Source organism: Stomoxys calcitrans, chromosome 5, assembly GCF_963082655.1.
Source record: "Stomoxys calcitrans chromosome 5, idStoCalc2.1, whole genome shotgun sequence".
In the NCBI taxonomy this organism is placed as follows: domain Eukaryota; kingdom Metazoa; phylum Arthropoda; class Insecta; order Diptera; family Muscidae; genus Stomoxys; species Stomoxys calcitrans.
Window position 1 is genome coordinate 110,605,688 of NC_081556.1, and position 26,224 is coordinate 110,631,911.

Here is a 26,224-nt window from a genome sequence, read left to right on the forward strand (position 1 = left end):
TGTCGTCAGCTATGCTTGAGGGCCTACGATCATTCATAGCCTAGTACTATTTCAATATGTAGAACTGTTCCAATATGTATACCACTATTGGTATACAGGATTGTTCCAAAACATATACCAAATTGCATTGCGGATTCAATGTCAGTGAGCATGGGGACGCCTTGTTAAAGGATACAAAACAAAAATGTTGAAAACACTCACACACTTTGTAACGGACAACACATATGCTACCGTTCTCTTAGTGCGTTCAAATTATTGACGCCGTCATCGTTTTTTTTTCCAACTCTGTGCTATATGATCAGCTGTCTTTGTTTATGGCACTGTGTATTTGGGCGATAAACATTTCAGAGATAAATAATAAACGCAAGCAAAATCATGTCGACGTCTACTGCGGGAGAAGAAATTTTACAATTTGCACCATTGCAATCATTTGTGAGTCCAACATTTTGGCATAAATTGGCCGAAATCAAATTGGATTTGGATCGTCTGGATGATAAGCCCAGACTCATAGCTGGTTACTACACAAATCGAAATGCAAAATCATGTCTATTGGAAGTTGATTATACAGCATTCAATGGGTAAGCAAATTTATATTTCACAAAGATAAAAGAAAATCCCCATCCATTGTTTGATTTAATTATACGAAAGAGTGATGTCGATGAACCATAGCTTTCACTATGTTCTATACAAAGAGCATTACAATGATACGTCATCGCCTAGGCGACATAGGGTGTATTGTTGGTGGGTGGAAGATGATAGTGTACGTGTTTAAATGACCATATATACAAATGCCGCAGATAGCATAAGCCAGACACTATTATTTGCGCAATCCCATGGCAGCCGGTTGTACGTACCGGAGTGACTCGATGGATTCCTTCTTCGGCAAGGGCTGCCACCTCAGTGTATAACAAACTGCTCAAACAACAGCAACTATTATTAGCAATTTGTTTTTTAAAAGGCAAAGGATGCCTCATACCCATCATTATTTGCTTTGTTCGGCATTTAAGTGGCTAATCGGCGTAGTAAATGTATATTTATAGCATGGCCGCCTATGATGATGAACGCCTGGATTCGAATCCTGGCGAGACCATCAGAAAAAGCTTTTCAGCAGTGGTTTTCCCCTCCTAATGCTGGCAACATTTGTGAGGTACTATGCCTTCTCTCCAAAGATGTGTCGCACTGCGGCACGCCGTTCGGACTCGGTTATGAAAAGGAGGCCCCTTATCATTGAGCTTTAACTTAAATCGGACTGCACTCATTGATATGCGAAAAGTTTGCCCCTGTTCACTAGTGGAATGTTCATGGGCAAAATTTACATTTACATGGTGTTCCCCTGCGCCGTTCAAACTCGGCTATTAAAAGGAGGTGTGTTATCATTTAGAAAAAACTTAAACTGGACAGTACTTTTTGATATGAGAGAAGCAAAAATGAGCTCCTCCACGAATAATAGTGGTGTAGGGTTTTAAAAGTTCCATTATTAGAAATATGGGAATTATCTATTCGATAATAATTGGCACGTGTATAAGATTCAATGCACTTAACTAACCCGCCACCACTTCAAACATAACAACGGCCAAAAAATATCAATATTTTGTAGGTCTCAGATAAACTTTACGATTAGTTATAGGTGTCTGCATTTCTAATCATTCTTTTGTTGCCAAAAACTTAATTTTTTAATCAAAGCTGTTAGACAAGTTTCTAAAGTATTGCTTTTGTTTAATTTCAGAGATTTTAAAGCACCCAAATTTTGTTTCCAGGCCCATGGTATCATTTTCAATAAAAACACCATTGAAGAATTTAAAACTTGTGATAAAAATGCTCTCCTTAAAGAACAAGGTTTGAAACTTTTAAAGGACATTCAATCTGATGCTGTTCTAGATGATCCAAGCCTACTAGCGAGATTCTTCATTCTTTCATTTGCGGTATGCGAAACTTAATTAAAAGCTTATATTCAAAATATAATGCAATTTTATACTTCCAGGATTTAAAAGATCATAATTATTATTACTGGTTTGCCTTTCCCTGTCCTTTGACATCTACATTGAGTGTAGAAAGTCCAGTGGAAAAACTATCGAATCATTCAAAATTCGCAACGATAAAACAGATTTTAAACGCATGTTCTTTGCAAGAAAGCCAACAAAATTTCTTTGTTCTACGTGCCGCAGAAGGTCAACGAAAGTGTATTTCGTTAAAGGAATTCATAGAGAATTTCAAGGAGAACATCGATTTGGACAATGTATATTTTTGTTTTGCAGATAATAGTGAACATGAATATCCTTCGTGGTTGATGAGAATATATGTGGCTTTTGTGTTGTATAAATGGTAAGTTAATAATACATCAGTATATATATATACAGTAGATATGAATCTTAATTTATTTTTTTTCTATTTTATTATTTCACATCATTACAAAGAAAGATTATAAAGGCCTATTTTACGTGTATCGTAATTACCACCTATAATTCTAATGTAAATACAGTTTGACTTAAATTAATATGGCTATTCAGCCACATGAGGAGGAAAAGTTTTGGAGAACAAAAGCAAACCGAAAAATCTCTGAAAAAGCAAGATTTCTCGTATATAAACGGGCGAATTGTGGCATAAATGTAAGGGAGAAAGTGTCGAAGGGCACGCCTCAGGGGGCATTTTATCGCCACTCCTATGTGTGACCACCATAAATGACCTATTACGGATGCTGACTGAGGAGGGATATGAGCCCGTCTTCTAAGGCGCAAGGATCTGAACCAGCTATGCCGCAGGTCCAAAAGAGTCTTGCAGATGCTATACGATTGGGCTAGACCTAGGGTTCTCAATGTCAACCCAGAAAAGACTGAACTCTGCTTGTTCACGAGAAAGATAAAAGTGGGCCAATTTAATGCACCACGTTTCCTCAATAGAACGATTTCGATATCTGACAAGACAAAATATTTAGGTGTGATCTTGGACAGGAAACTGAATTGGAAGTTTCACTTTCAGGAGCGTGCCAGATGTTGGGCTCTAAGTAGATGGGTCGAATGCTCGATCGCGAAGAAATCCAACTGAAATACCCTACACTCATCCTGATGCCTAAACGATTCCTTGATTCAAAGGAACTCAATGCCCTGATGTCCTCATTCGTGTATGAATAAGGTCCTGGAAGAAAAAGGATTCCAGAGCCTTGAGATCCCTTCTTGGGAAAACAAAGTCCAACCCGTCACCAAGTAGGGATACAACAACCAATCCCATGGCAGCCGGTTCGTATAACCTACCGGTATGACCCGATGGATGCCTTCGTCGGCAAGGGCTGCCACCTCAGTGTACAAATGTGTCGAATGCTCGATTACTGGCTTTGGTTAATACGTCCATAGCGGCATAGGGCGGATTAATATCCGCACCCTTTTTTTATCATCTCTTTATGGATCTATGTAGGTGGTATTCGGTGTGGGCGTTGAAGGGCATACAAATATTTTACATAACAAATTTAGACTAAATCGGACAAAAATGAATGCCTCAAGAGACTCATAAATTCAAGTCCATTTTATATAGGAGCTTTATCCATAACTGAACCCATATGACCCTTTTCCAATTCCCACATTTGTAATAAGTAACATTGCAGAATTTCAAGCGGATACCTTTATTCGAACCAAAGCTATCGTGCTTTCGACAAAGGCCAAAAAAAATAACGTACTTTTTGTGCATTCAAAAACGGTGCATATGGGGGCCATACGGGGCATTTAGAAGGGGCTATACAACTTATCGTTCTAAACTCCATAGAAAAACGGATGGAAAATACGATTGTCCTAAATAAATAAAACGGAACCAAAAACAAGGACCAATAGGACGCTACGTCTTTAGAGCAAACATCAGACAGACAAACGCATGGATGAACAGAAGTGACTCAAGTGCTCCAAATATACAAAATTGATTGCACAAAAGAAGGTATCTCGTATTTAAACTTCCAATTTGTTCAATATTTGTGTCGACTCTTTAAAGTCGGGATTTTCTTATATTGTTTGTCGAATAATTGGTAGTCGGGATAGCTACGAAAAGAGGGGATAATCCCGACCATCTGGCAAGCCTAATAGCAACAGGATAATTTGTACAAATAAAACCACGGCTCTTGACAATGAAGAAGAAATGGTGAGGGTTCAGTGGACCGGAAAGGACTTCTTTCCACTATTCAGCAATTTCAGGCCGTAAAGTAGACTAAGAGGACAAGAGCACAAAGTATTGGACGAGAATCCAGACAAGACTGGATCGTTGCGGTACATACAACCAATCACAGTAGGTTAGGTTGAAAGAGGATGCAGCAATTAATCAGCCCCATGCCACTATAGGCATATACACATGCCAGTAATCGGATTGTGCGCTCTAAAAGGCCGTGCTACCATGCCACGCGCCTAAGTTGGTTCATGTCTGGTATTGTGTCCACACCTAAGTACCGGTATCTGTTAGACGCATCACAGTAGGTACGAACTTCATAGGCACTCAAAATTTGTGCAAGGCCGGTGCCGCCCGGTCTCTTATTGAAGCTCTCCGCTCGATACCGCTGATTGTCCGCGACTAGCGTTGCATCTACGTCGTATGGAGAATTCCACTATCCGCAACCTGTGGACGGTAGCCCGGTAGCTCATAGCTAAGCTTCTCTTGACAGCAATGAACACTACACAAATCGGACCTCAATATTCCGTCCAGTGTGGTGCTCACAGCTATCCCCTGCCGGTCAATGGTATGACATTGCAGTCAATGCTCCATCAACAGTCTGAGTCCACGGTTTCAAGACAACGCACTAATTCGAAAGAGGGTTATTTTGCAGAATTGCATTTGTACAACAACATAAAAACCATATGGTAAAATTGCCATCAAGCCGATCGACGTTTTGCCACCACTCACAAAAAAATTTGTGTTCGTGTGTGTATACGTGTGCAGAGAGTGGTCGGTACAACAAAGAGAATGCAAACAAAAATCAGACATTCTTATACCGTCAAATCGGGCCGACTGTTTCCAGCTGTTCGTAACATTGTATCAATGCTGGCACCGATATCCTCAGCTTGATCAGTTGGATCTCAAGGTCCATTGAGCTAGACTGATTTACCATCACCATCCCGGCACTGGATAACCATGAACTCCACACAGGCTGGAACTTTGAGCTCCGTTAGGTGTGGTGGTCATATGTAGTTATCACGAGAAGCTCAGCTTAGAGCTACCGTGTGGTGGTCATATGTAGTTATCACGAGAAGCTCAGCTTAGAGCTACCGTCCACAGTTTGCGGATATTGGGATGCTTCGTATACGGGGTAGCTGCAGCGGCACCGGATCTTGCTTAAATACAGAGTGTCTATTATGCTCGATATGACAAGGCGAGTTTTTTTTTTGGCGCCTTTAAATAACCAATGGCCAACATGTTCCCGCGGCGATCGGTCCTTTGGACCGGAACAAACTTGCTAACATCTCGCCACCTCCACATGCAAATGTGGCTACAACAACAACACATATGCATAACCAAATCTACGCCATGATTTAAAGTTGAAATTTGAGAATTTGGTGTACTCACAGTTTTTGCAAAAGTTGTTGCTGGCAATCTTCAGTCTGTCAGCATGTTTTTCGATTAGACAGTGACCTGTCATGACGGATACAATGACCGAGACGTCTGTTCTAGCCAGCGGCAGCAAAGCGGTAGACCTCTTCGAGTCTGGATTGGTTCACATAGTTTTGGAAAGCTCACTGCCCCCTCTTTGTGACCATCTATCATTCGTTGTCCTTTGGGCCTGGTCCTGAAAACTTAGCTTACATGTCGCTAGAGGCATACCCACAGATTCCAGTATCCCTGAAATGTGTAGGCTAGTTCCTAGTCTCGTAAGCTCATCCGTTTTACAATTCTCTGGGTTATCTCCGTGGCCCGCCACCCAGAACAAGTGAATTTTGCGACAGTCGAGCACCCAGCCAAGCTTCTTTTGACAGCAATGAACACCACATAAATCGGACCTCAATGTTTTAGCCTGCGTGGCTAAAATTATTAGACACGGGATAGCTGTGAGCAATCCCGTGTCTAATAATTTTATTTTCTTTTACAACTTTTTTATAAATTTTTTAATAATTTTTATATATTCATTTTCAGTAACTCTCTTGTGGGAAAGACATTGCAATTCCTTGGCCTACGTTTTGACAACCACATGAGCCCTGATTTGTCGTTGTTGTGGCAAGTTAAACAAAACCAAGTTTGTAACTTTGAGGATATGGACCAGTTGAAATTTGTTGGCTGGGAATTAAATAAGAATCAAAAACCACAGCCACGTTTGGTCTCTATGAGGGAAAGCATGGATCCCTTATTGTAAGTAGCAAAAAGTTTTTAAAATTTTTTTATTTAATCTTTTTAAAAAATTAAAATTTTTTTAATTACTTTCCTTTTTTAGACTTACTGAAAATTCCATAAATCTGAATTTGAAATTGATGAAATGGCGTTTGCTGCCCGATTTGAATTTGGATACTATAGCAAATACAAAATGCCTGCTATTTGGAGCTGGTACATTGGGTTGTGCAGTTTCTAGGATGCTACTGGTATATGCTACCTTAATTCATAATTTTGGAAAACTATTTTATAAGCGAAAATTTTGACCCATTTTTATAGGGTTGGGGTTTTAAGCATATAACTTTTATCGACAATGGCAAAGTTGGCTTGGCCAATCCCGTTCGCCAGTATTTGTACACCTTTGAGGATGCCGTCAAGGGAAATGTGATGAAGGCTGATGCAGCCGCTGCTTGCATGAAGAAAATCAATCCAGGAACGGTGAGTCAAATATATACTTGAGATTTAAAGAAGTCCAAAGGGTCAATTTTGTGATTTTTTAAAGTTTCGACTGCTGTCTGACAATTTCTCAAAAAGAACATATTGATATAATGGCTTCAAATAAGGTTTTTAGCTGCTTTTTTAGTTTCTTTTATAAATTTTGTTTGTTTCTCTCTGTAGAGACGAGCTCAATGATTGGAGATTTTCTTTGCCAATAGAAAAGGAGCTCGTCTCGAAAGAGAATCAAACAAAAATTGTAAAATTTAATGATCTTTGCCCTAACAGGCAAACAACTTGAAATTAAAAAAAATTGTTTCTTTTATCTTATATATACAAGTCAAAGTGGGTTTCAATTATTCAATTTCTTTTTTTCATAGATTTCCACTGGTCATGTCATGCAAATTCCCATGCCTGGCCATACTGTTGGCAACTCTTTGCGAGCACAAACAGAAAACGATCTTAAAAAATTAAAAGAGCTGGTACAAGAACATGATGTAATGTTTCTTTTGACAGATTCCAGGGAGAGTCGTTGGTTGCCCACATTACTGGGAGCGGCATATGGAAAAGTGAGTATAGTAGCCAAGCTCAAATGTATGCTTTAATAACTATATATTTATATAACATATAAATTTATATTCGTTGTAGGGCAAACGTCGTAAGAACATCGCGTTTTCGAACTGCGGTTGATTTCAATGCTTTTTTGTTATCGATAACTGGTATCTAACGTTTTCGTATTCGCGAGTTTTCTTTAATAATTCTTTGTATTTTTGGGGGCTGGGTTCGAATTCTGGCGAGAACATCACAAACCAGTATGGAGGGGCAAAAGTTGCGCGTGCTTGCTGTATAATACCCAACACCTACCATATAAGTACAATGTGGGAGCTATATTCAATTCTGAACCAATTTTGATGGACCTCGGGCATGTTTTCAGATGGGTTATTAAGCAATCCGTATCAAATTTCGAACAAATATGTTCAAACTGTAATAGCTACGGTTAACAAATTACAACATTATTGAAAATTACCCAAAACCTAGCGAACATATATATGGGAGCTATATCTAATTCTGAACTGATTTCGAACAAACTTCTCAGATAATTAAAAAATGAGCACTTAAGTGCAATATTTCTCAAAATTGGACGAACATATATATGGGAGCTGTATCTAATTCTGAACCGATTTCGAGCAAACTTCTCAGATACTGTGGAAGTCGTCGAGGAAAGCGTTTTCCAAAATTTTGGTTGTGACTCTAGAAGTTAAAATCGGGCGATATATATATATATATATATATATATATATGAGTGCTATATCTAAATTTGAACCGATTTCCATGGTATTCACAAGTAGTGTCGAGAGTCAAGAGAAAATCCTTCCTGCCAAATTTCGAGAGAATCGGTTAACAAATGACCATTTTGTTGCAATATTACTGCAAATCGGACGAACATATATATGGGAGCTATACCTAAATCTGAGCAAACTTCTCAGATACTGCGGCAGTCGCCGAGCGTTGTACGAAGTTTTAGGAAGATTGGTCAATAAATGCGCTCTCAGTGGCTCCAGAAGTGAAAATCGGGCTAGGAGTGAAAATGTGAACTATATCCAAATCTGATCCGATTTCTATAAAATTCACCAGTAATGTGGAGAGTCATAAGAAAATCCCTTCCGCCAAATTTCGAGAGAATCGGTTAACAAACGACTATTTTATTGCACTATTACTGCAAATCGTACAAACATATATATATGGAGCTATATACAAATCTGAACCGATTTTTTCCAATTTCAATATCGTCTCTAGGCCGAAAAACATGCCTGTACAAACTTTGAAACTGCAAAATGAAAACCTCGAGCTTAAACAAAAGCTAGACGAAGTTACTAGAGAAAATAATGAAGTTAAAAGACAAATAAACTGGTTAAAATCTCAAATCAAATGTACTAAATTATTTATAAGGGGTCTCCCCACAAATAAATCAATTTATAAAGCAGTACAAAATTTAATACAAAATGACATGGGGATCAAACTAAAAATAGTAAATGTAAGAAAGATCTATGAACGATATAATATGATGTCTGCTTTAGTCGAATTAGAAAATCAAGAAGCAGTTAATGAAGTGCTGAGGAACACGAAAAAATTAGCTAATACAAGAATAACTATTGAGAGAGATATGGAGCCAATAAAACAACAAAAGAAGAAAAAACTTTTGGATATTAAACGGAAGCTTCTAGCAATAAATAAAGACCATAAAATTGTTGTAAGGGAAGACAGAATGAGAGTTAAGGATAAATGGTTCATGCTGAATAATAATTTTAAACTGGTTGCAGGCAAATATGATGGAATTGATGAACTGGAAAAAATATATGGCGAACAAATTAAAGAGCTGACAATTCATCTAAGCGGGAATCTAATGGAATCAAAAAACTGAAATCAAATAATTCATTATCAATCAACAACGAAAAAAATCAAGTTACTACACACATATCTATTATTTCATACAATGTAAATGGATTGGAAAACAAATATATTTACCCATCATTCTTTGAGTACATAAAAACCCATGACATATTTATACTAATCGAAACACATTTAACTGAAGATAAATACGAGTCTGTAAAAAAATATTTTCAAGGATTTACTTTGAATTTTGAAGCAGCAAAGCGTTTTAGCAGATATGGTAGAGCAACAGGAGGTCTTATACTCGGCGTAAACACACGATTGAAGTGCATGGGAATATCTTCATATACATTTAGGATTGAAGAAGCAAACCTGCTTAAAATTGCAACTAGTGAGGTTTGTTTTACATTAGTACCGTCCTATTTCAGACCAGCGTGTTGGGATATGCAATTTGAATGTATCTCAAACCTGTTTCTATATAATGATGTTGTAAACCCAATTGTAATGGGAGATCTAAATGCCAGAATCGGAGAGTTTAAACAGGAGATTGATGATTCGTTTATTTTAACTTTTCAATCGGGTCTAGAAAGTAGAAATTCAAAAGACAAGATAATCAACCGCCAAGGAAGGCAAGTAATAGAATTCATGACTGATAATAACATGCTAATTCTAAACGGAAGAACTAAAGGAGATGAAGTTGGAAACTTTACTTTTATAAGTACAATTGGAGAATCAGTTATAGATATATGTGGAGTATGTCATGAACTTTTAAATAATGTGGAACTTTTTAAGGTTGATAACAAGGCTTGGTCTGATCATATGCCCATAATAATAAATATAGCAGTCAAAGGAGTTACCCCCAAAACAAAAACCATGAATCTTTTACCAAAAATTCAATGGATGGATAACCGGAAAAGGGAATATCAAGAAAGATTGTCGATTGAGACAAACAAAATTGGAAACATGGAATGTATAAAGTTAAGCGACTTAACGGAAGTGATAAAGGCTTCGGTTGGGAAAGCTGAGCGGCCTTCGAAGAATTATGTCCCGAAACAACAGTGGTATGATTCAAGATGCAACAAAGCACGAGAAAAGTGCTTTAGGTTGTTAAACACATATAGAAAAACTGGTGAGATTGAAGAAAAAAACAAATATTTAGAGGCTCAAAAACATTATAAGATTATTTGTAAAAATAGCCAAGAAAACTATTTTCATAATGTGATTGAAAAGATTCACACGGCAAATAACTCGAAAGAATGGTGGCGTTGGATAAGGGAAGTCCGAAATCAAAAATTTCAAATTGGCAGTAACGTAACGGCAGATGAATTTAAAAACTACTTTATGCACCTATTAAATCCAATTCAAGTTGTTGCCCCTATTCAATATGCACCTCCCTTTAGATTAAACCAATATTTAGATGAACCTATATCAATAGCTGAGTTAAGAGAAACACTGCGTAAGATGAAAAACAACAAAGCTCCAGGCGAGGATAGAGTGCCTTATGAGTTCTTTGTGAATGCAACGGATGAATTCCAGAATATATTGTTAACAAAGTATAATAAGATACTAGATGGTGAAAGCGTTGATGAGTCATTTAGTAAATCTATTATATATCCAATATATAAAAAAGGGAATTGTGAACAACCCAATAATTACAGAGGAATTGCTTTCTCAAACTGTATTGCAAAGATAATGATGGGGATTCTTAACGAGCGTTTATGGAAATGGGTAGAATCTGAGAATGTTTTGAATGAATTTCAAGCAGGATTTAGACGAGGCTACTCCTCATACGATAATATATACAACTTGTCTGCAATAGTAAGTCTTAAACTAGACGAAAAGAAGAAAGTCTATGCATATTTTGTAGACTTTTCCGCTGCTTTTGACAATGTGTCCAGACAAGCCCTAATTTATAAATTATTTGAACTGGGTGTCTCCTATAAATTTGCTAAGCTTGTAGAGAACTTATACGCTAATACACAGTACGCTGTATGGACGGGGGAGGAAATGTCCGCATATTTTCAAACTAAGGCTGGCGTAAAACAGGGATGTTTGCTCTCACCCTTATTATTTGCTTTATACATCAATGATTTGCATGATAGCCTGGAGGGAGGACTGCAGTGTAATGGTATTAATCTGAGGATTTTACTATACGCAGATGATATTGTGATTATCTCTGATGATATAGAAACAATGCAAAGCATGATTTACAACTTAGAAATCTATTGCAAAAAATGGAACCTTTCAGTCAATATGGCAAAATCGCAGATGCTAATTTTTAGAAGAGGTGGAAGATTAAGCTCTCTCGAAAAGTGGTGGTATAAAGGGGAAGAAATTAAAATTACCTCTGAATTTAATTATTTGGGAGTAATTTTTACTCCAAAGCTGAGTTTTCAAAAACATGTAGAAAAGAGAAATTTGCAAGCAAAGATTGCTCTTAATACGACCTGGAATCACATAATGAAGGAGAACCGAATCAGTCTACGTATGAAATGGAAGGTGTACTTAGCCGTTTGTAGAGCAATACAGAGCTATGCATCTCAAATATGGGGCTTTAGACATTTTGATGAAGTAGACAAACGTCAACGCTTTTTTATGAAAAAAATTTTACGGCTGCCGAAAAATACGCCAAATTATGTACTGATGTTGGAAACTGCTGCTGAAGAAAGCCATATATATACGATGGGATTACATTTGAAATATATAAATAACGTTTTACTACATTACCATGATAATCGGTTGCCAAAGATGCTAACGAGAGCATTAATAGAAAGGAATTCGTTTTGGGTGAAAGATTTGAGAAATATAGCAAGAGATCTAAACATCAATTGGCCTGAATTGCCGAATATTTTCGTCCAATGGAAAACTTTCAGCATTGAACTGCTAACGGCTTTAAAATTGAGAAACATCTATGGTAATATTCGAAATAAAAACTCAACAGAACGGTTTTACAAACATCTGGACTATAATAAGGGGCTTTCATATATAACAGATGAGAATCCGTTAGATAACATCATATGGATTCTAAAGGCGCGAGGTGGAATGCTTAACTTAAACGGCAATTTATATGGTGTGGAAGATAACCATAAATTATGTAACCTTTGCAATATGCGGGCTATCGAAAATATCCAACATTTCGTAGGTGTATGCCCAGTGCTAAAAGAATTTCGAATTTTGTACTTTGGCAAAATAGTACTAGCTGATCATGAAATGATCAATATATTGAATGGACAACGACAGGATGATTGGAGCAATTTGATTAAATACATAAAATGTGCAATGAATTATAGGCACTATTTGATACAAGAATTAAACTAAACACAAATGTGACAGACGTTTAATGCAAAAAAACATTGTCTAAGTTTAACTATCTTTATTAAAGTTAATCTAAAAAAAAGTTAACTTTGAAGACGATCGGATGAAAACTGCGACCTGTAGTTTGTACACAAATTGACATGGACCGACAGACAGACGGACATAGCTAAATCGAATCAGAATTCTGATGGATGTTACAAACAAATGCACTATGTTATAATACCCTGTACCACAGTGGTGGTGTAGGGCAGAAAAACAAATTCAGAGGTGGTTATTCCCTCCTAATGCTGGCGACATTTGTGAGGTACAATGCCATGTTGAAACTTCTCCCCAAAGAGGTGTCGCGCTACGGACTCGGCTATAAAAAGAAGGCCCCTTGTCATTGAGATAAAAATTTTAATCGGACAGCACTGTGTTATGTGAGAAGTTTGCCCCCGTTTCTTAGTGGAAATATTCATGGGCAAATTTGCATTGCATTTGCATTAAACACCTTAATTTGAAGAAGTTTAAGGAAGTATGTGGGAATGAGTCCCCGTATGGCAATAGCTTCAAGGATCTAGACCCATCAAGCGGGGCAAAAAAGAAAGTATGAAAGAGACAAAGATTGGAAGATGCAGAGATATTCTTATACACAATGAAATTGATGATCGACATCAACCACGTTACCTTGTGGCCACCGCTTTACCGGAAAGGCCTAATGCAGAACCGAAACTGTTGTCATGATATAACGTGTTTCCGGTTGGTAGAGGATTAGATTATATATCTAGAGACTACATTGATGTCACAGAAATGCGCACTAAAGACCTAATGATAAAGATCTGGCATCAGCCGGATAATTTCTTAAGGCGAAACGAGTAGACATTATTCCAGTCAAGATAACCTTACACAACAGTCTAAACTCGATACTGGGTAGGATTTTTTGTCCCCCTGAATCATAAAGATGTCACAAGAGCAGCCTTTAAATGGCGTTTTGGACAAGAAAAATAACCCTTCAAACGCGAGAGTGAAAACTTCATACCTTCTGGTGCAGCTATACTCACTTTAAATTGCTTTAGAAGACCAGATAAGATAAAGGTCGACTGGGAAAACTGTACTAAATATTTCGGAACAACTTACGAACCCCATGCGCTGTGTAAAATGCCAGAAACTGGGGCTCACGACCACCGACTGGAAGATTGGTAGATGAGGCTGATGGTGACCGGAGACATGCAATATACGTACTAGACTTCGGCTGACTCGCAGACCTTAACAAGTCTGAAGGGGTTGTATTCAACAAGTTGAAACTGAAGGTCTATAGAAGCGGTGGGGTTGGGGAATCAGGAGACGACTTAGGAGTTGTTGCTGAACACTTACCTGAGGAACTGTCGACCATATCGCTAAAGCTGGTAGAATCAGAAGACTAGGCTAACACAACAGTGGTGGAAGTTCTGAATCCTGCCTATGGTCCGGTTTTTACAGATAAATCTCCACTATTGTAGGGCCGCTTCGACGACACTAAAGGTCCTCTTGATGACAGGGGGATTTGACGTGGTTCTTATCCAGGAACCATGGGTATGTGGAGGAATGGTTCGTGGACTAAGAATTCCGGGATTTAAACTTCTCGAGGGTACGGGAAATGGGAGACACAGAGCCTGCATTCTTGCAAAGAGTAAACTAAATGTTTGCCTTGAAATAAACAAGTCTCATCACTGGCTGGCTTCCCTTGTTTTATTTTGGTTTTGAATCTTTCACATTGGGACGATTGGACTTTTGTATTGACAACATAACTATTTAACAAGCATTTCTTAGCAGTTATGTTAATTTAAAGCAAATTAGGATCATCGTTGATGTTATTGAATATTTCCCAAGAGATTCCAAAGGGAGCCATGTTTTTGCTTAAAAATCAGCAATTTTAAGATGCTCTTCGCTGTCGGACGATATATGCCCAAAATGTCCGAGAAATGCAATGCTTAACACTAAGAATAAGAGGAGATATTGAAAGGTCAATGATAGTGTAACCACACAGTTTTGGCCATATATTTGTATAACAAATCATTCAATTATTCTCTATCCACTTCAGTTTACTGACACCATTGACTAACTAGCTCTCCCAAATAATGGCACACTATTCAGAGTTACCGCCTTCAAACCTTAAGTCGCTGGTTGAAGCCTATTTCTGTAGGAAGAAGAGCCTCATTGTAGGAAGCGATGCTAATGCACATCATCAGATATGGGGAAGTTCTCGCCAGGATTCGAACACCGGCGTTCAGCGGCATAGGCGGACATGCTAACCTCTGCGATACGGTGTCCTCCTTTCCGAACCTATAAAGCATATATATTCTTGATCAATGTAAAAATCTAAGACAATCTAGCCATGTCCGTCCGTTTGTCTGTTGAAATCACGCTACAGTCTTTAAAAATAGAGACATTAAGCTGAAACTTTGCACAGATTCTTTTTTTTTCATAAACAGGTTTAATTCGAAGATGGGCTATATCGGACTATATCTTGATATAGCCCCCATATAGACCGATCCGCCGATTTAGGGTTGTAGGCTCATAAAAGCCACATTTGTTATCCGATTTTGCCGAAATTTGGGACAGAGAGTTGTGTTAGGTCCTTCAACATTCTTCTTTAGTTTGGCTCAGAACGGTCCAGATTTGGATATAGCTATTATATAGACCGACCCACCGATTTAGGGTCTTAAGCCCATAAAAGACAAATTTATTTTCTGATTTTGCTGAAATTTGGGAGTGAGTTGTGTTAGGCTCGACATCTTTCTTCAATTTGGCTCAGATCGGTCGAGATTTGAATATAGCTGTCATATAGACCCATCTCTCGATTTAAGGTCTTGCGCCCATAAAAGACGCATTTATTGTCCGATTTTGCCAACATTTGGGACAGTGAGCTGTGTTAGGCCCTTCGACATCCTTCTTCAATTTGGCCCAGATCGGTCCAGATTTGGATATTTCTGCCATATAGACCGATCTCGCGATTTAAGGCTTTGGACCCATAAAAGGCACACTTATTGTCCGATGCCGCCGAAATTTGGGACAGTGAGTTAAGTTAAGCCCCTCGACACACTTCTGTAATATGGCACAGATCGTTCCAGATTTGGATATAGCTGCCATATAAACCGATTTCTCGATTTAAGGTTTTGGGCCCATAAAAGGCGCATTTATTGTCCGATGTCGCCGAAATTTGAAACAGTGAGATGTGTTAGGACCTTCGACATCCTTCTTCAATTTGGCGCAGATCGATTCAGATTTGAATATAGCTGCCATTTAGACTGATTTTTCGGTAAAAGCTTTTGGGCCCATAAAAGGCGCATTTATTGTCCGATGTCGCCGAAATTTGGAACAGTGAGTTTTGTTGGGCCCTGCGACATTCTTCTTCAATTTGTCTCAGATCGGTCCAGATTTGGATATAGCTGCCATATAGACCCATATCTCGATTTAAAGACTTGGCCCCATAAAAGGCGCATTTATAATCCGTAACTACTCGAAATATTCGTCTGAGACCCCATAATGTATAGATATTCTTGATCGTCATGACAATTTAAGTCGATCTAGCAATGTCCGTCCGTCTGTCGAAAGCACGCTAACTTCCGAAGGAGTAAGTAAAGCTTGCCGCTTGAAATTTTGCACAATCACTTCTTGTTAGTGTAGGTCGGTTGGGATTGTAAATGGGCCATATTGGTCTATGTTTTATTGGCTCCCATATAAACCGATCTCGGATCTTGACTTCTTGGGCCTCTGGAGGGTGCAATTCTTATCCGATTTGGATTAAATTTTGAATGGCGTGTTTCTTTATAACAGCCAACAGCTGTGCCAAATATAATTCAAATCAGTTTATAATCTGATATAGCTGTCATATTAATCGATCTTGGGTCTTGACTTCTTGAGCCTCTAGAGGGCGCAATTCTTATCCGATTGCCTAAAATTTTGCACGACGTGTTCTGTTATGACTTCCAACAACTGTGCCAAATGTGGTTCAAATCGGTTTGTAACTTGATATAGCTGTAATATTAACCGATCTTGGGTCTTGACTTCTTGAGCCTCTAGAGGGTGCAATTCTTATCCGAGTTGGCTAAAATTTTGTACGACGTGTTTTGTTATAACTTCCAACAGCTGTGCCAAATATGGTTTAAATCCGTCCATAACCTGATACAGCTGCCATATAAACCGATCTGGGGTCTTGATTTCTTGAGCCTCTAGAGGGCGCAATTATAATCCGATTTGGCTGAAATTGCATAAGGTGTTGCGTTATGATTTCCAACAACTGTCTTAAGTGTGGTTCAAATCGGTTTATATTCTGATATACTGTCATATAAATCGAACCTGAATCTTGACTTCTTGAGCCACTAGAGGGCGCAATTCTTTTCCGATTTGGCTGAAATTTTGCACGACGGCTTCTCCCATGATCTCCAACATACGTGTCACATATAGTCTGAATCGGTAAATAGCCTGATAAAGCTCCCATAAAAACCGACCTCCCTATTTTACTTCTTAAGCACCTAAAGGACGCAATTCTAATTCGATTTGGTTGAAATTTTACAAAATGACTTCTACTATGGTCTCCAACTTTCAATTCGATTATGATCCGAATCGGAACATAACTTGATATACAGCATAGCAATTATTTTCTTTTATCCTTTGTTGGCCTAAAAAAAGATACCGGAAAAAAGGGCTCGAGAAATGCGATCCATGGTGGAGGGTATATAAGATTCGGCCGGCCGAACATAGCTCGCTTTTTTTTTTAATTGAATTAATAAAATATATTTATGAATACATATGAATTTTTCTTCGATTTCAGATTGTCATTAACTCCGCCTTAGGATTCGATAGTTATGTAGTTCAACGCCATGGAGCAACAAGGCCAACAGAACCACAAATGGATATGGCTAAGCAACACGTAGAAATGGAAAACTTAAAATGCATACCTGGCCAACAATTGGGTTGCTATTTTTGCAATGATGTCACAGCCCCAGGAAATGTGAGTACCAACTGTTAATAATTCAGTTTATTTTTCAAAGCTTAATAATATACAAAAAGAGACAAACAACATAATAAGGAAACCAACAAATAATGCCCCTTCAACATTAGGTACATTCCTTGTCAAATCTTGTCAACTCTTCAAAGCCTCTACACAAGCTATTACCCGTTTGTACATGGTCCACACCAGTTACATGCATATGTAAACCCTTGGTGCAGGCAATTTTAAAGCCCACCAGTTTCTGTAGAATATTGGGAGTGCGATAGGCGTAGCTGCAAAAGTTATAACCATCTACTGCTGTAAGAAATTCGCTTTCCGTAAAAGCTATGGCTAGTTTGAATTGTTGATTGAAAACAAAAGGAAAGTGGCCATGACGTTCCTCTTGGCCAAATCTCAATTTAACAAAAAAAAAAAAAGAAATGAATTACGAAATTGTCTATATAATATTGAAGGTAATGACTACTTACTCAAATTTCGAATTATGGCTATTGCGCACCACAACCTTTTCATCAAACCTTACACTAAAGTGTAACTCTTCTCTCTTGGTATCCGTATCCATAAATTTGATTATAAATTGTCCCTTTTTGTTGTTAAAACATCTTGCCGTTATAACGATGACATGGCCAGGACTAAAAAGTATGGGGGCATCATTGCTAAATGCTTTAAAATAATCACTGGCATGTATAGGCGGCCACGGATTTGGAAATACCGATCGATGATCGATTTGCTTTATCGCCTGTATTTGATCCTTCAATTCGATGGCACGCAATGATTCCAAAGGCAAACGATACTTAAATGTGCAATATGGTATACTGTTAATGGATATGTGAAATTTATCCTCACATGCCAATATGTAGATCATAAAAAAGTCTCCCGATGGTATTGGATTGGGCTGGGAATACCTGGAGATGCCTTCCGCTTCCTCTTCGCCCCATTGACCATTTATGCGTGCATTTCGAATGATAATATTCTCACGAAAATATACGGACATTCGAAAGCCAATATCAGCTTTGGGGTTAATTATTGACTTACATGTCATTAGTGATAAATTAAATCTGGAATGAGATGAGTAAAGAGAGATTAATGCAGTACATGGTTGTCTTATTGGTTCTTTAAAAGATTCACACAAGAGAATGAGAAAAATCGGAATCTACAAAAGTTGCATAGAAATTTTAATGTTTATACCCAGCACCATAGGACTGGGAGCATACTTGTCTCGCCCTTCTGTGCGCAATTTCCATTTGCGACCCAATAAAGGACATATATTTTTGAACGTCTTGACTTTATAAATCCATCTCTAGCAATGTCTGGTCCATCCGTCTGTCCTTGGAAATCACGATAGCGCTGGAACAAATAAAGCTAACCGCTTGAAAATGTGCATAGATACTTTTTACTGGCGTAGGCTGTTATTGTAACCACATTTGTATGTGAAGGAGGCGATTCTCGTCAAGCTCCATATGTGAGTAAGCTCGTTCCGATCCATAGGACCGATCGCTGTGGGAACGTTATGGCTGTTGCCATTATATATCGAGTGTCATAGCACTCAGTATTTAAGAAAGATCCGTTGCCCGCCACAAATTTTGGCATGAAATCAATGAGACCTCCACTGTGTGAGTTTCTTAGTAGAGTAGACGCCTTATACGATGGGCTGGTGCTGTATGTTATAGGGTGTCAAAAGCCCTGTGGCTGTGTATTTCCCGTATCAGAACATTGTTTATCCTGGGGCTGAGAAAGTATGATTAAGGACTGCTTATAGGAGTCCTGACTGATCATTGCAACTTTAGGTCTTGGACGTCATTACCGCAGGATGACTAGAAGGGGTTGGAGACGGTTGAGCAGCTATTGTGTCAATGCTCCGAATTTGCAATGAGAAGACCCAGGATAATGGGTGAACACCTCTTTCCGAGGTGTTGACAAATAAATATTTTTGACCATGTATACAGCAATTAGCCGATCTGTGGTAAGTTATGCAGCGCCAGTGTGGTCTCGTCAGCTATGTGACATGCAATGGAATAATTTTCAGATCTGTCAGAATGCCGCTCTTCGCACAGATAATGTTTTAGGCCTGGCTGGAGGGACGTGTTGGAGATGTCCTCATATAGTTTTGTAAGGCTGACTGTCTCGAATGCCTGTGTGAAGATTTGGTGGCAGATGTATGAAAATTTCTTGCAGCTAAATAAGCGCAAGTTCGTTGAGGTAGACGTTTAACCAATCGCAGATATCAGCAATGGGTGGGGCACTGTTGTCATGATCGTACAATCGTCCGCATATGATATGATGCCATCTGGAGGGGTAGAATGGAGGATAGGTACAGGATAAACAGTACCGGAGATATAACTCTACGGTGCTTCGACTTCTTATACCTAAATTCCACAAATGACTGGCGACCATATAGATAATTTTCGACCCAGCGTTTCAGGCCTGGCTGGAGGGACGTGTTGGCGATGTCCTCAAATAATTTGGCATTGCTGACCGTGTCGAATGCCTTCAATGGGTCCAGTGCCACGAGGACCGTCCTATCACATGGCCACGGCAAATGTGTGCGGTGATGGCTATGTGCTATGCAGCCTCCGAAATCCATATTGATGCTCGGCGAATGAAAATTCTCCAACGAGGCTCGGGAGAAGTAATGCCTCAAACGTCTTTGCTACTGGTGAGAGAAGGGAAATAGGTCTGTACAACTTCCCCAAACTCGGGTCGTTTCCAGGCTTCAGTAGCGGGATCACTCTATGCATTTTGCTGACATCGGAAACTATAAGAGTGTTCAAAGACAGGTTGAGGACAGTAATAAGGTACTCAACTCCAGGTAAATCCAGATTCTTCAACATCAATGTAGAGATTCCGTCGGGGCCCAAAGCCTTGAATGATTTGGAGCCACGGATGACATTTATAACTTCGCCCATGGTAAATTGTGATGGTTGTTCCTTGGCTCGGAGACCACGAATACGGCGAATGGCTCTCCTTCTTGCCCTCTTACTCTCGGTACACAAAAGTCCAAAGTGTGGCTGAGGTCCTGTCATCCCGTTTACCGGGGTTCGAGATACACTTAACAGTATACCACAGCTTGCCTAAACCGGTGCCTAAGTTACATTGCTCCATGTGTTCCAGCCACAAATTCCACTTATGTTGGTTGACTACCTGTTTATTACCAGATTCAGCTCACTGATTCTGGGGTTAGTGGGGTCCATACACCGAATCCCATCACGCTCGTCTGCGAGTTCCACTGCCTGCGCCGGGAAATTGGACCGCACTTGGGGTATTCGACCGGCTGGTATAAAGCGAGCTGCTGCTGCGTTAATGATGTCTCAGAATTTCCTCTCGGCCACTAGCACATCTTAGGGGGGTGGCAGTTCACTGAAGCGGCGATTGGTATATTCTCTGAAGCCAGCCCAATTGGCCTTCTTCTGATTGATAAACGTCCGGCGCTCAGAGGTTATGAAGTCGTGTAGTCGGTCAATGGTGAGAATTATGAGGAGGTTGTCTGATTCCAAAGAGATGACGGTTTGACAGGATACGTCACTCAGGAGAACAGGGGATGCAACGCACATGTCTGGCGAGCTGCTGAGGAGGTGGTCTGATTTCAAAGAGATGACGGCTTGCCAGGATACGTCACTCAGGAGAACAGGGGATGCAATGCAGATGTCTGGCGATCTGCTGCACCTCCTTGTAATCCTAGTGGGGGCATCCTCATTCACCGTGCAAAACGTGGAACTCTCAATCTGCTATGCCACGCTGGTCGTTACCTAGGGGAGAATGCCATGAAGTGTGATGCACATTAAAATCCCCTAGAACCAGATGATTATGGCCAGATAGCAACCCATTTATGTCGGGGTTGTAAGCCTGGCCATTAACCGGGACACAGGGACGCTTGTGACCCACTGCTGGCTATGTTCGCACAGCACCTTGCGACATATCCAGTATGACTATACTCCCGTAGTGAAGTGGTGCCAGAGCAAGATCGGAAATGTACCCACTCCATGCAACAGTTACACCTCACCAACACCGACCGATGATGGAGGCGGTTCTGGCAAACTGAACAGAACCAGTGTCCGGGGTTTTCTGGGATGTGCCTCTCCCATGACGAAAAAAGACGAACACGTACACTGAGGCGGCAGCCCTTGCCGATGAGGATACCATCGGGTCACAACCGGCTGCAATGGGAGTGGCAGCCGGTTGTATGCCTTAGTTGGTGAGGGGATGCTCCCATGTGTCCTAGTAAGTAAGGGGGGCTTTCGGTGCAGCCCGGTCAGCTACCATTCCTTATAGCTGACTTGGCACAGTGGATCACTGGAGAATATGTACATCAAATTTCTTGTGGAAAAAACTTTAGTTAATAATCCATTCCTGGAATATCTTTGTAGCATAAGTTTACAGTATTTGATGTGACGCCTTTAATACTTCTAGCACTGATAATCATTTTATATATAGAATATGCCCCATAAATTCTTGATGATTAATCATGTTCAATGGTCTGTACACCTTCATTTCTTGTCATTGATAAGGGCTGTTTTCAAATCAGTTATTTTGTATTAAACATAAGGGCTATAAAAACTTAGGTAAAGTACTTTAAAAATTAAAAAAATAATTTTGTTATTCTAAATTGTAACTTCATACGTACTTTGAAGCCCCATCGATAGTTTTTCCTACTATTTCCAATGCATGACCAAACTCCAATGGATGAGCTAAATTTCCCGCAAAATCTGTTAGCATTTTGAAGGTGTGTGCGTGTGTGTGTGTGTGTGTACAGCTGTTTATCTAAACAGATGTGTTGTAAATATTGTTTTTTTTATTAAATCTATCCAAACAGCGTTAAATGCATTTATTCTCCAATGTGATGGTTCGTTCCTCTTTTGATCTTTGCTCTACAACAGGCACACGGTTTCAACTAAGCACTATTGCATTTAATAGCTAGCTACGACAGTTTCCATGAGAACTCTGACTGAATACTGAATAAGAGTGAAATACAATGTACAAAAAAGCATTTGTATCTTTGTTTTCGTAGTAGTTTTTCTGTTTTACAATATTATTGACTAGAATTATTTGTTATCAGTTGAATATTGCGTTTGCTTTTGAAGAAAATTGTTGGTGTCCACAGCTTATTAAACTTTGGTTTTTATCTAATCGTCAAAATGGTGAGAAAGTCAATAAATGTGTTTAATAAACTGTCGTGGTCTTTTTGAGGGAGAACGAAACGCAAGCTACCAAGGTTTTTCACTTTTTAATGAGACGCACGCAACAGCAGGAGAATCCGAAGTGAGGTAGCCCAAGACCAGAGGTATGGGTGTACCATTACTGGTAAACCATCAACGAAGCACTTGATATTTGTTTACTTTTTAGGTTCTGCTTCCCGTGGGGGGCTTTTGCAAACCAACATCTGGCTGACTGAATGACTGACTATTTTTCATTGTATTTTTCGAGAGTGCATTTAGATGTAACAAGTTTTTGGATTCTCAAATTTGCTTGCTGGTCCATTTAGAAAAAATTATTAAGGCATTCATTAATGTGTCTCTTACATATTTACCTTATTTGTATGTATAGGTATGTGTAAAAAAAATACCAAAGAGATCTCTGTTTGTTTGCCTAATAGTGTATCTCTTCACTCTCAAAAGTTCTCACTCACACACTCACATTTGTTGCCAGGGTTACCGTTGAATTTTTGAAAGGTTGCACAAAAAGTAGCTTCTAAAAACAGTTGCTTAAAAATTAGCTTTTTTTCAAAAAAAAAAGCACAAAACATTTGCAAACCCCAACGACCTACATCAATGTGCATAGCTTTGGCTGAGCAGATTGAAAGCTCCACGTTTTGCACTGTGAATGAGGATGCCCCCACTAGAATTACGAGGAGGTGCAGCAGCTCGCCAGATATTTCCATTGCATCTCCTGGTCTTCTGAGTGACGTATCCTGGCAAGCCATCATCTCTTTGGGGTCAGACCACCTCCCCATAATTCTGAGCGCCGGACGTTTGTCAATCAGAAGAAGGCCGATTGGGCTGGCTTCAGAGAAAACATCAATCGCCGCTTCAGTGAACTGCCACCCCTCTCGGATGTGCTAGTGCCCGAGAGGAAATTCCGAGACATCATTAACGCAGCAGCCACTCGCTGTATACCAACCGATCGAATACCCCAAGTGCGGCTCAATTTCCCGGCGAAGGCAGTGGTGCTCGCAGACGAGCGTGATGGGATTCGTTATTTGGACCCCACTAATCCCAGAATCAGTGAGCTGAATCTGGAAATAAACAGGGCAGTCAACGAACATAAGTGGAATTTGTGTCTGGAATACTTGAAACAATGTTACTTAGGCACCGGGCAAACTGTGGTCTACTGTTAAGTCACTCCCGAACCCCGGTAGACGGGATGACAGGACCTCAGTCATTTTTAGCGAAATAAATGTGACTGATCCGAAGAGATGCGTCTGGTTGTTCAACCGTCAATTTATTGTGTATCCAGAGAGTGACAGGGCAAAAAGGAGAGCCATTCGCTGCATTCGTGGTCTCCGAGCCGATAGACAGCCATCACAATTTACCGTGGGCGAAGTTACGAATGTCATTCATGTCGCCAAATCACCCAAGGTGTTGGGCCCCGACGGAATCTCTACATTGATGTTGAAGTATCTGGATTTACCTGGAGTTGAGTACCTTACTACTGTCCTCAACCTCTCTTTGAACACTCTTATAGTTCTCGATGGCTGGAAAATGGGCAGAGTGATCCCACTACCGAAGCCTGGAAAAGACCTGAGTTTGGGGGAGTCATAGAGACCGATCTCCCTTCTCTCACCAGTAGCAAAGACGCTTGAGGCATACTCCTCCCGAGCCTCGTAGGAGAATTTCCATTCGCCGAGCATCAACATGAATTTCGAAGACCGCATAGCACAACAACAGCTTTGCATGCCATCACCGCACACATTTGCCGTGCCTTCAATCAGCCCAGGCCATGTGATAGGACGGTCCTCGTGGCACTGGACCTATCGAAGGCATTCGGCAGCCATGCCAAATTATTTGAGGACTCCACCAACACGTCTCTCCAGCTACACAAACATATTTTGGTCTTTTCAACAGTGGTAGTGTGCCCATCACCTGGTACAAATATAGCCGAGGAAAGTATACTCCCATTTCCGCAAAGACAGTCTAATTATTTATCCTAAAAAAATAGACTGGCATGCTAATTTTATTGCTCCAAAAGAGAAACACCTAAAATACTAAAATTCTCACAGGGCCGTATGTTTGCCATTGACATATGTGCTAGTACTACTTCAGGGTGCACTAGTAAGGTGAAGTCATGCGAACAGCTGAGTACAATTTTTTTTTTTTGATTTTGCAGTAAATCTAAATGTCAAAGGCTTGATATCACAGCTGTAATATTTTTCTAAAATCTTGAAAGGATGTTCTTTTTGATCCGATATTCCACACATAAGCAACAAAACAGTGTTGAAATGACGAAAATACAAATATAAAACACATTTGTGGAAGATGAGTTGTAAAACAATGTATAATTCTAAAACCACTTTGACATTTCAATTTATGGCATTTGCCACTCAAGGTAGTTTCGTTGGGGGTAGATTTTTGTTGTTGTGCTAATGACCCTACCTCTTAATTGTACCATGTACTACTTTAGTAAATGCGCATGTAATCATTGTTTAATTTGGAGATCAAAGAGTGCATTTTAAACGACCATCGAGAGAGAGTATTAATTTGTATTTCACTCACTGTTTGCGCATGAAATCCAATGTCTCATAAACATGTGTTTTTGTAATGACGTCATTTGAATGGAATTATTAGTATTACGGTTTCGTTATACGACTAACGAATAGTAAAGTTCGAGTTTCGATTTGCAAAACTAAAGGCATATTTTTAGGCTTCCATTCCAAGCTATGTAAAGGAACAAGCAATAATGTCAGTATTGGCTACACAAAATACAATTATACTCCAAAATTATACATTATCGTCCAAAATGTTTTGTTTTTTACAATAAATGCTCACAAAAAAAACCATTTTTTAATTTGTATTTTACTTTTTCAGTCTCTCAAAGATCGTACATTGGACCAACAGTGTACAGTTACACGTCCTGGTGTATCTAACCTAGCCGCCAGCTATGCTGTTGAGCTCTTGGTTTCGATTTTGCAACATCCCCTTAAAGAAATGGCTCCTGCTTATTATGCAACATCCCGAAGTTTGGCAGCCGCCATGGACTCACCCACAAAAACGCCTGAAGGTATTTTGGGTATTATTCCACACTCCATCAGAGGGAGCTTGAGTAATTTTGAAAATATGCTCCCAGCCACGGAAAAATTTGTGCAATGCATTGCATGCTCAGAGGTAGGTGCTATTGGCCAAATTTCAGAAATTTTATGAACAAATGTCGCCTTCTTCTTAATTACAGCAAATTTTAAACGAATTTCGCAAACAGGACAACGAATTTTTGTTTAAAGTTTTCGAGTCGGCCAAATTTTTGGAGGATCTGACAGGCATTTCGGACTACAAGGACTTAAAAAATGAGGTGATTAGAAAAACTTTCTTCGAGTGTTCAAACCTTTAGTTGATTTTTAATTTCTCATTTTAGATAATTGAATTTGATGACTCTGACATGGATTTATCTGACGACTAAATCAAGCTTCATTATTGCAACTTTGCCAAGTTTAAAATATTTATTTACACCCAAAAAAGAAATTAGCAATGCATTTATTTTTACAGTCATACCTATTTGTAATTTTTTAATACATATTTATACCTATGTCTGTGCATGCATGTTTAGAAAGTGGCTTCAAATGTATTAAGCATTTAAAAAATT

At 39.3% G+C, this 26,224-nt stretch overlaps 2 protein-coding genes across 3 annotated transcripts; one reads left to right on the forward strand and one right to left on the reverse strand.

Moving 5' to 3' along the window:
- The first annotated feature begins 309 nt into the window (after window positions 1-309).
- LOC106080402 (ubiquitin-like modifier-activating enzyme ATG7) lies at window positions 310-26,224 on the forward strand. The gene is made up of 11 exons (XM_013241783.2): window positions 310-578; window positions 1,727-1,922; window positions 1,982-2,322; window positions 6,097-6,309; window positions 6,392-6,536; window positions 6,607-6,765; window positions 7,143-7,331; window positions 17,261-17,440; window positions 25,456-25,752; window positions 25,817-25,933; window positions 25,997-26,224. Exons 1-11 carry the CDS (start codon window positions 376-378, stop codon window positions 26,039-26,041), a joined length of 2,085 nt encoding a protein of 694 aa, XP_013097237.2. The 5' UTR covers window positions 310-375; the 3' UTR covers window positions 26,042-26,224.
- LOC106080413 (32 kDa beta-galactoside-binding lectin) lies at window positions 17,453-22,844 on the reverse strand. 2 transcript variants are annotated; one of them, XM_013241793.2, is made up of 3 exons: window positions 22,059-22,844; window positions 17,908-18,495; window positions 17,453-17,832 (listed from the first exon to the last, which is right to left on the reverse strand). In XM_013241793.2, the coding sequence occupies exons 1-3, from the start codon at window positions 22,148-22,150 to the stop codon at window positions 17,547-17,549; spliced, it is 966 nt and encodes a 321-aa protein (XP_013097247.1). In that variant the 5' UTR covers window positions 22,151-22,844; the 3' UTR covers window positions 17,453-17,546. The 2 variants fall into 2 exon arrangements, with proteins under 2 accessions (XP_013097247.1, XP_013097256.1); XM_013241802.2 differs by having other exon boundaries at window positions 22,771-22,843.

Bases quoted from the DNA above. Each gene is read 5' to 3' on its own strand.
- LOC106080402 (XM_013241783.2), top strand. From the start codon at position 376: ATGTCGACGTCTACTGCGGGAGAAGAAATTTTACAATTTGCACCATTG. The intron at 579-1,726 runs GTAAGCAAATTT...GTTTAATTTCAG, and splicing joins GATTATACAGCATTCAATGG to AGATTTTAAAGCACCCAAAT. The intron at 25,934-25,996 runs GTGATTAGAAAA...TTCTCATTTTAG, and splicing joins ACAAGGACTTAAAAAATGAG to ATAATTGAATTTGATGACTC.
- LOC106080413 (XM_013241793.2), bottom strand. From the start codon at position 22,150: ATGCTAACAGATTTTGCGGGAAATTTAGCTCATCCATTGGAGTTTGGT. The intron at 18,496-22,058 runs GTACGTATGAAG...ATCTCATTCCAG, and splicing joins ACTATCGATGGGGCTTCAAA to ATTTAATTTATCACTAATGA. The intron at 17,833-17,907 runs GTAAGTAGTCAT...TGTTAAATTGAG, and splicing joins AGCCATAATTCGAAATTTGA to ATTTGGCCAAGAGGAACGTC.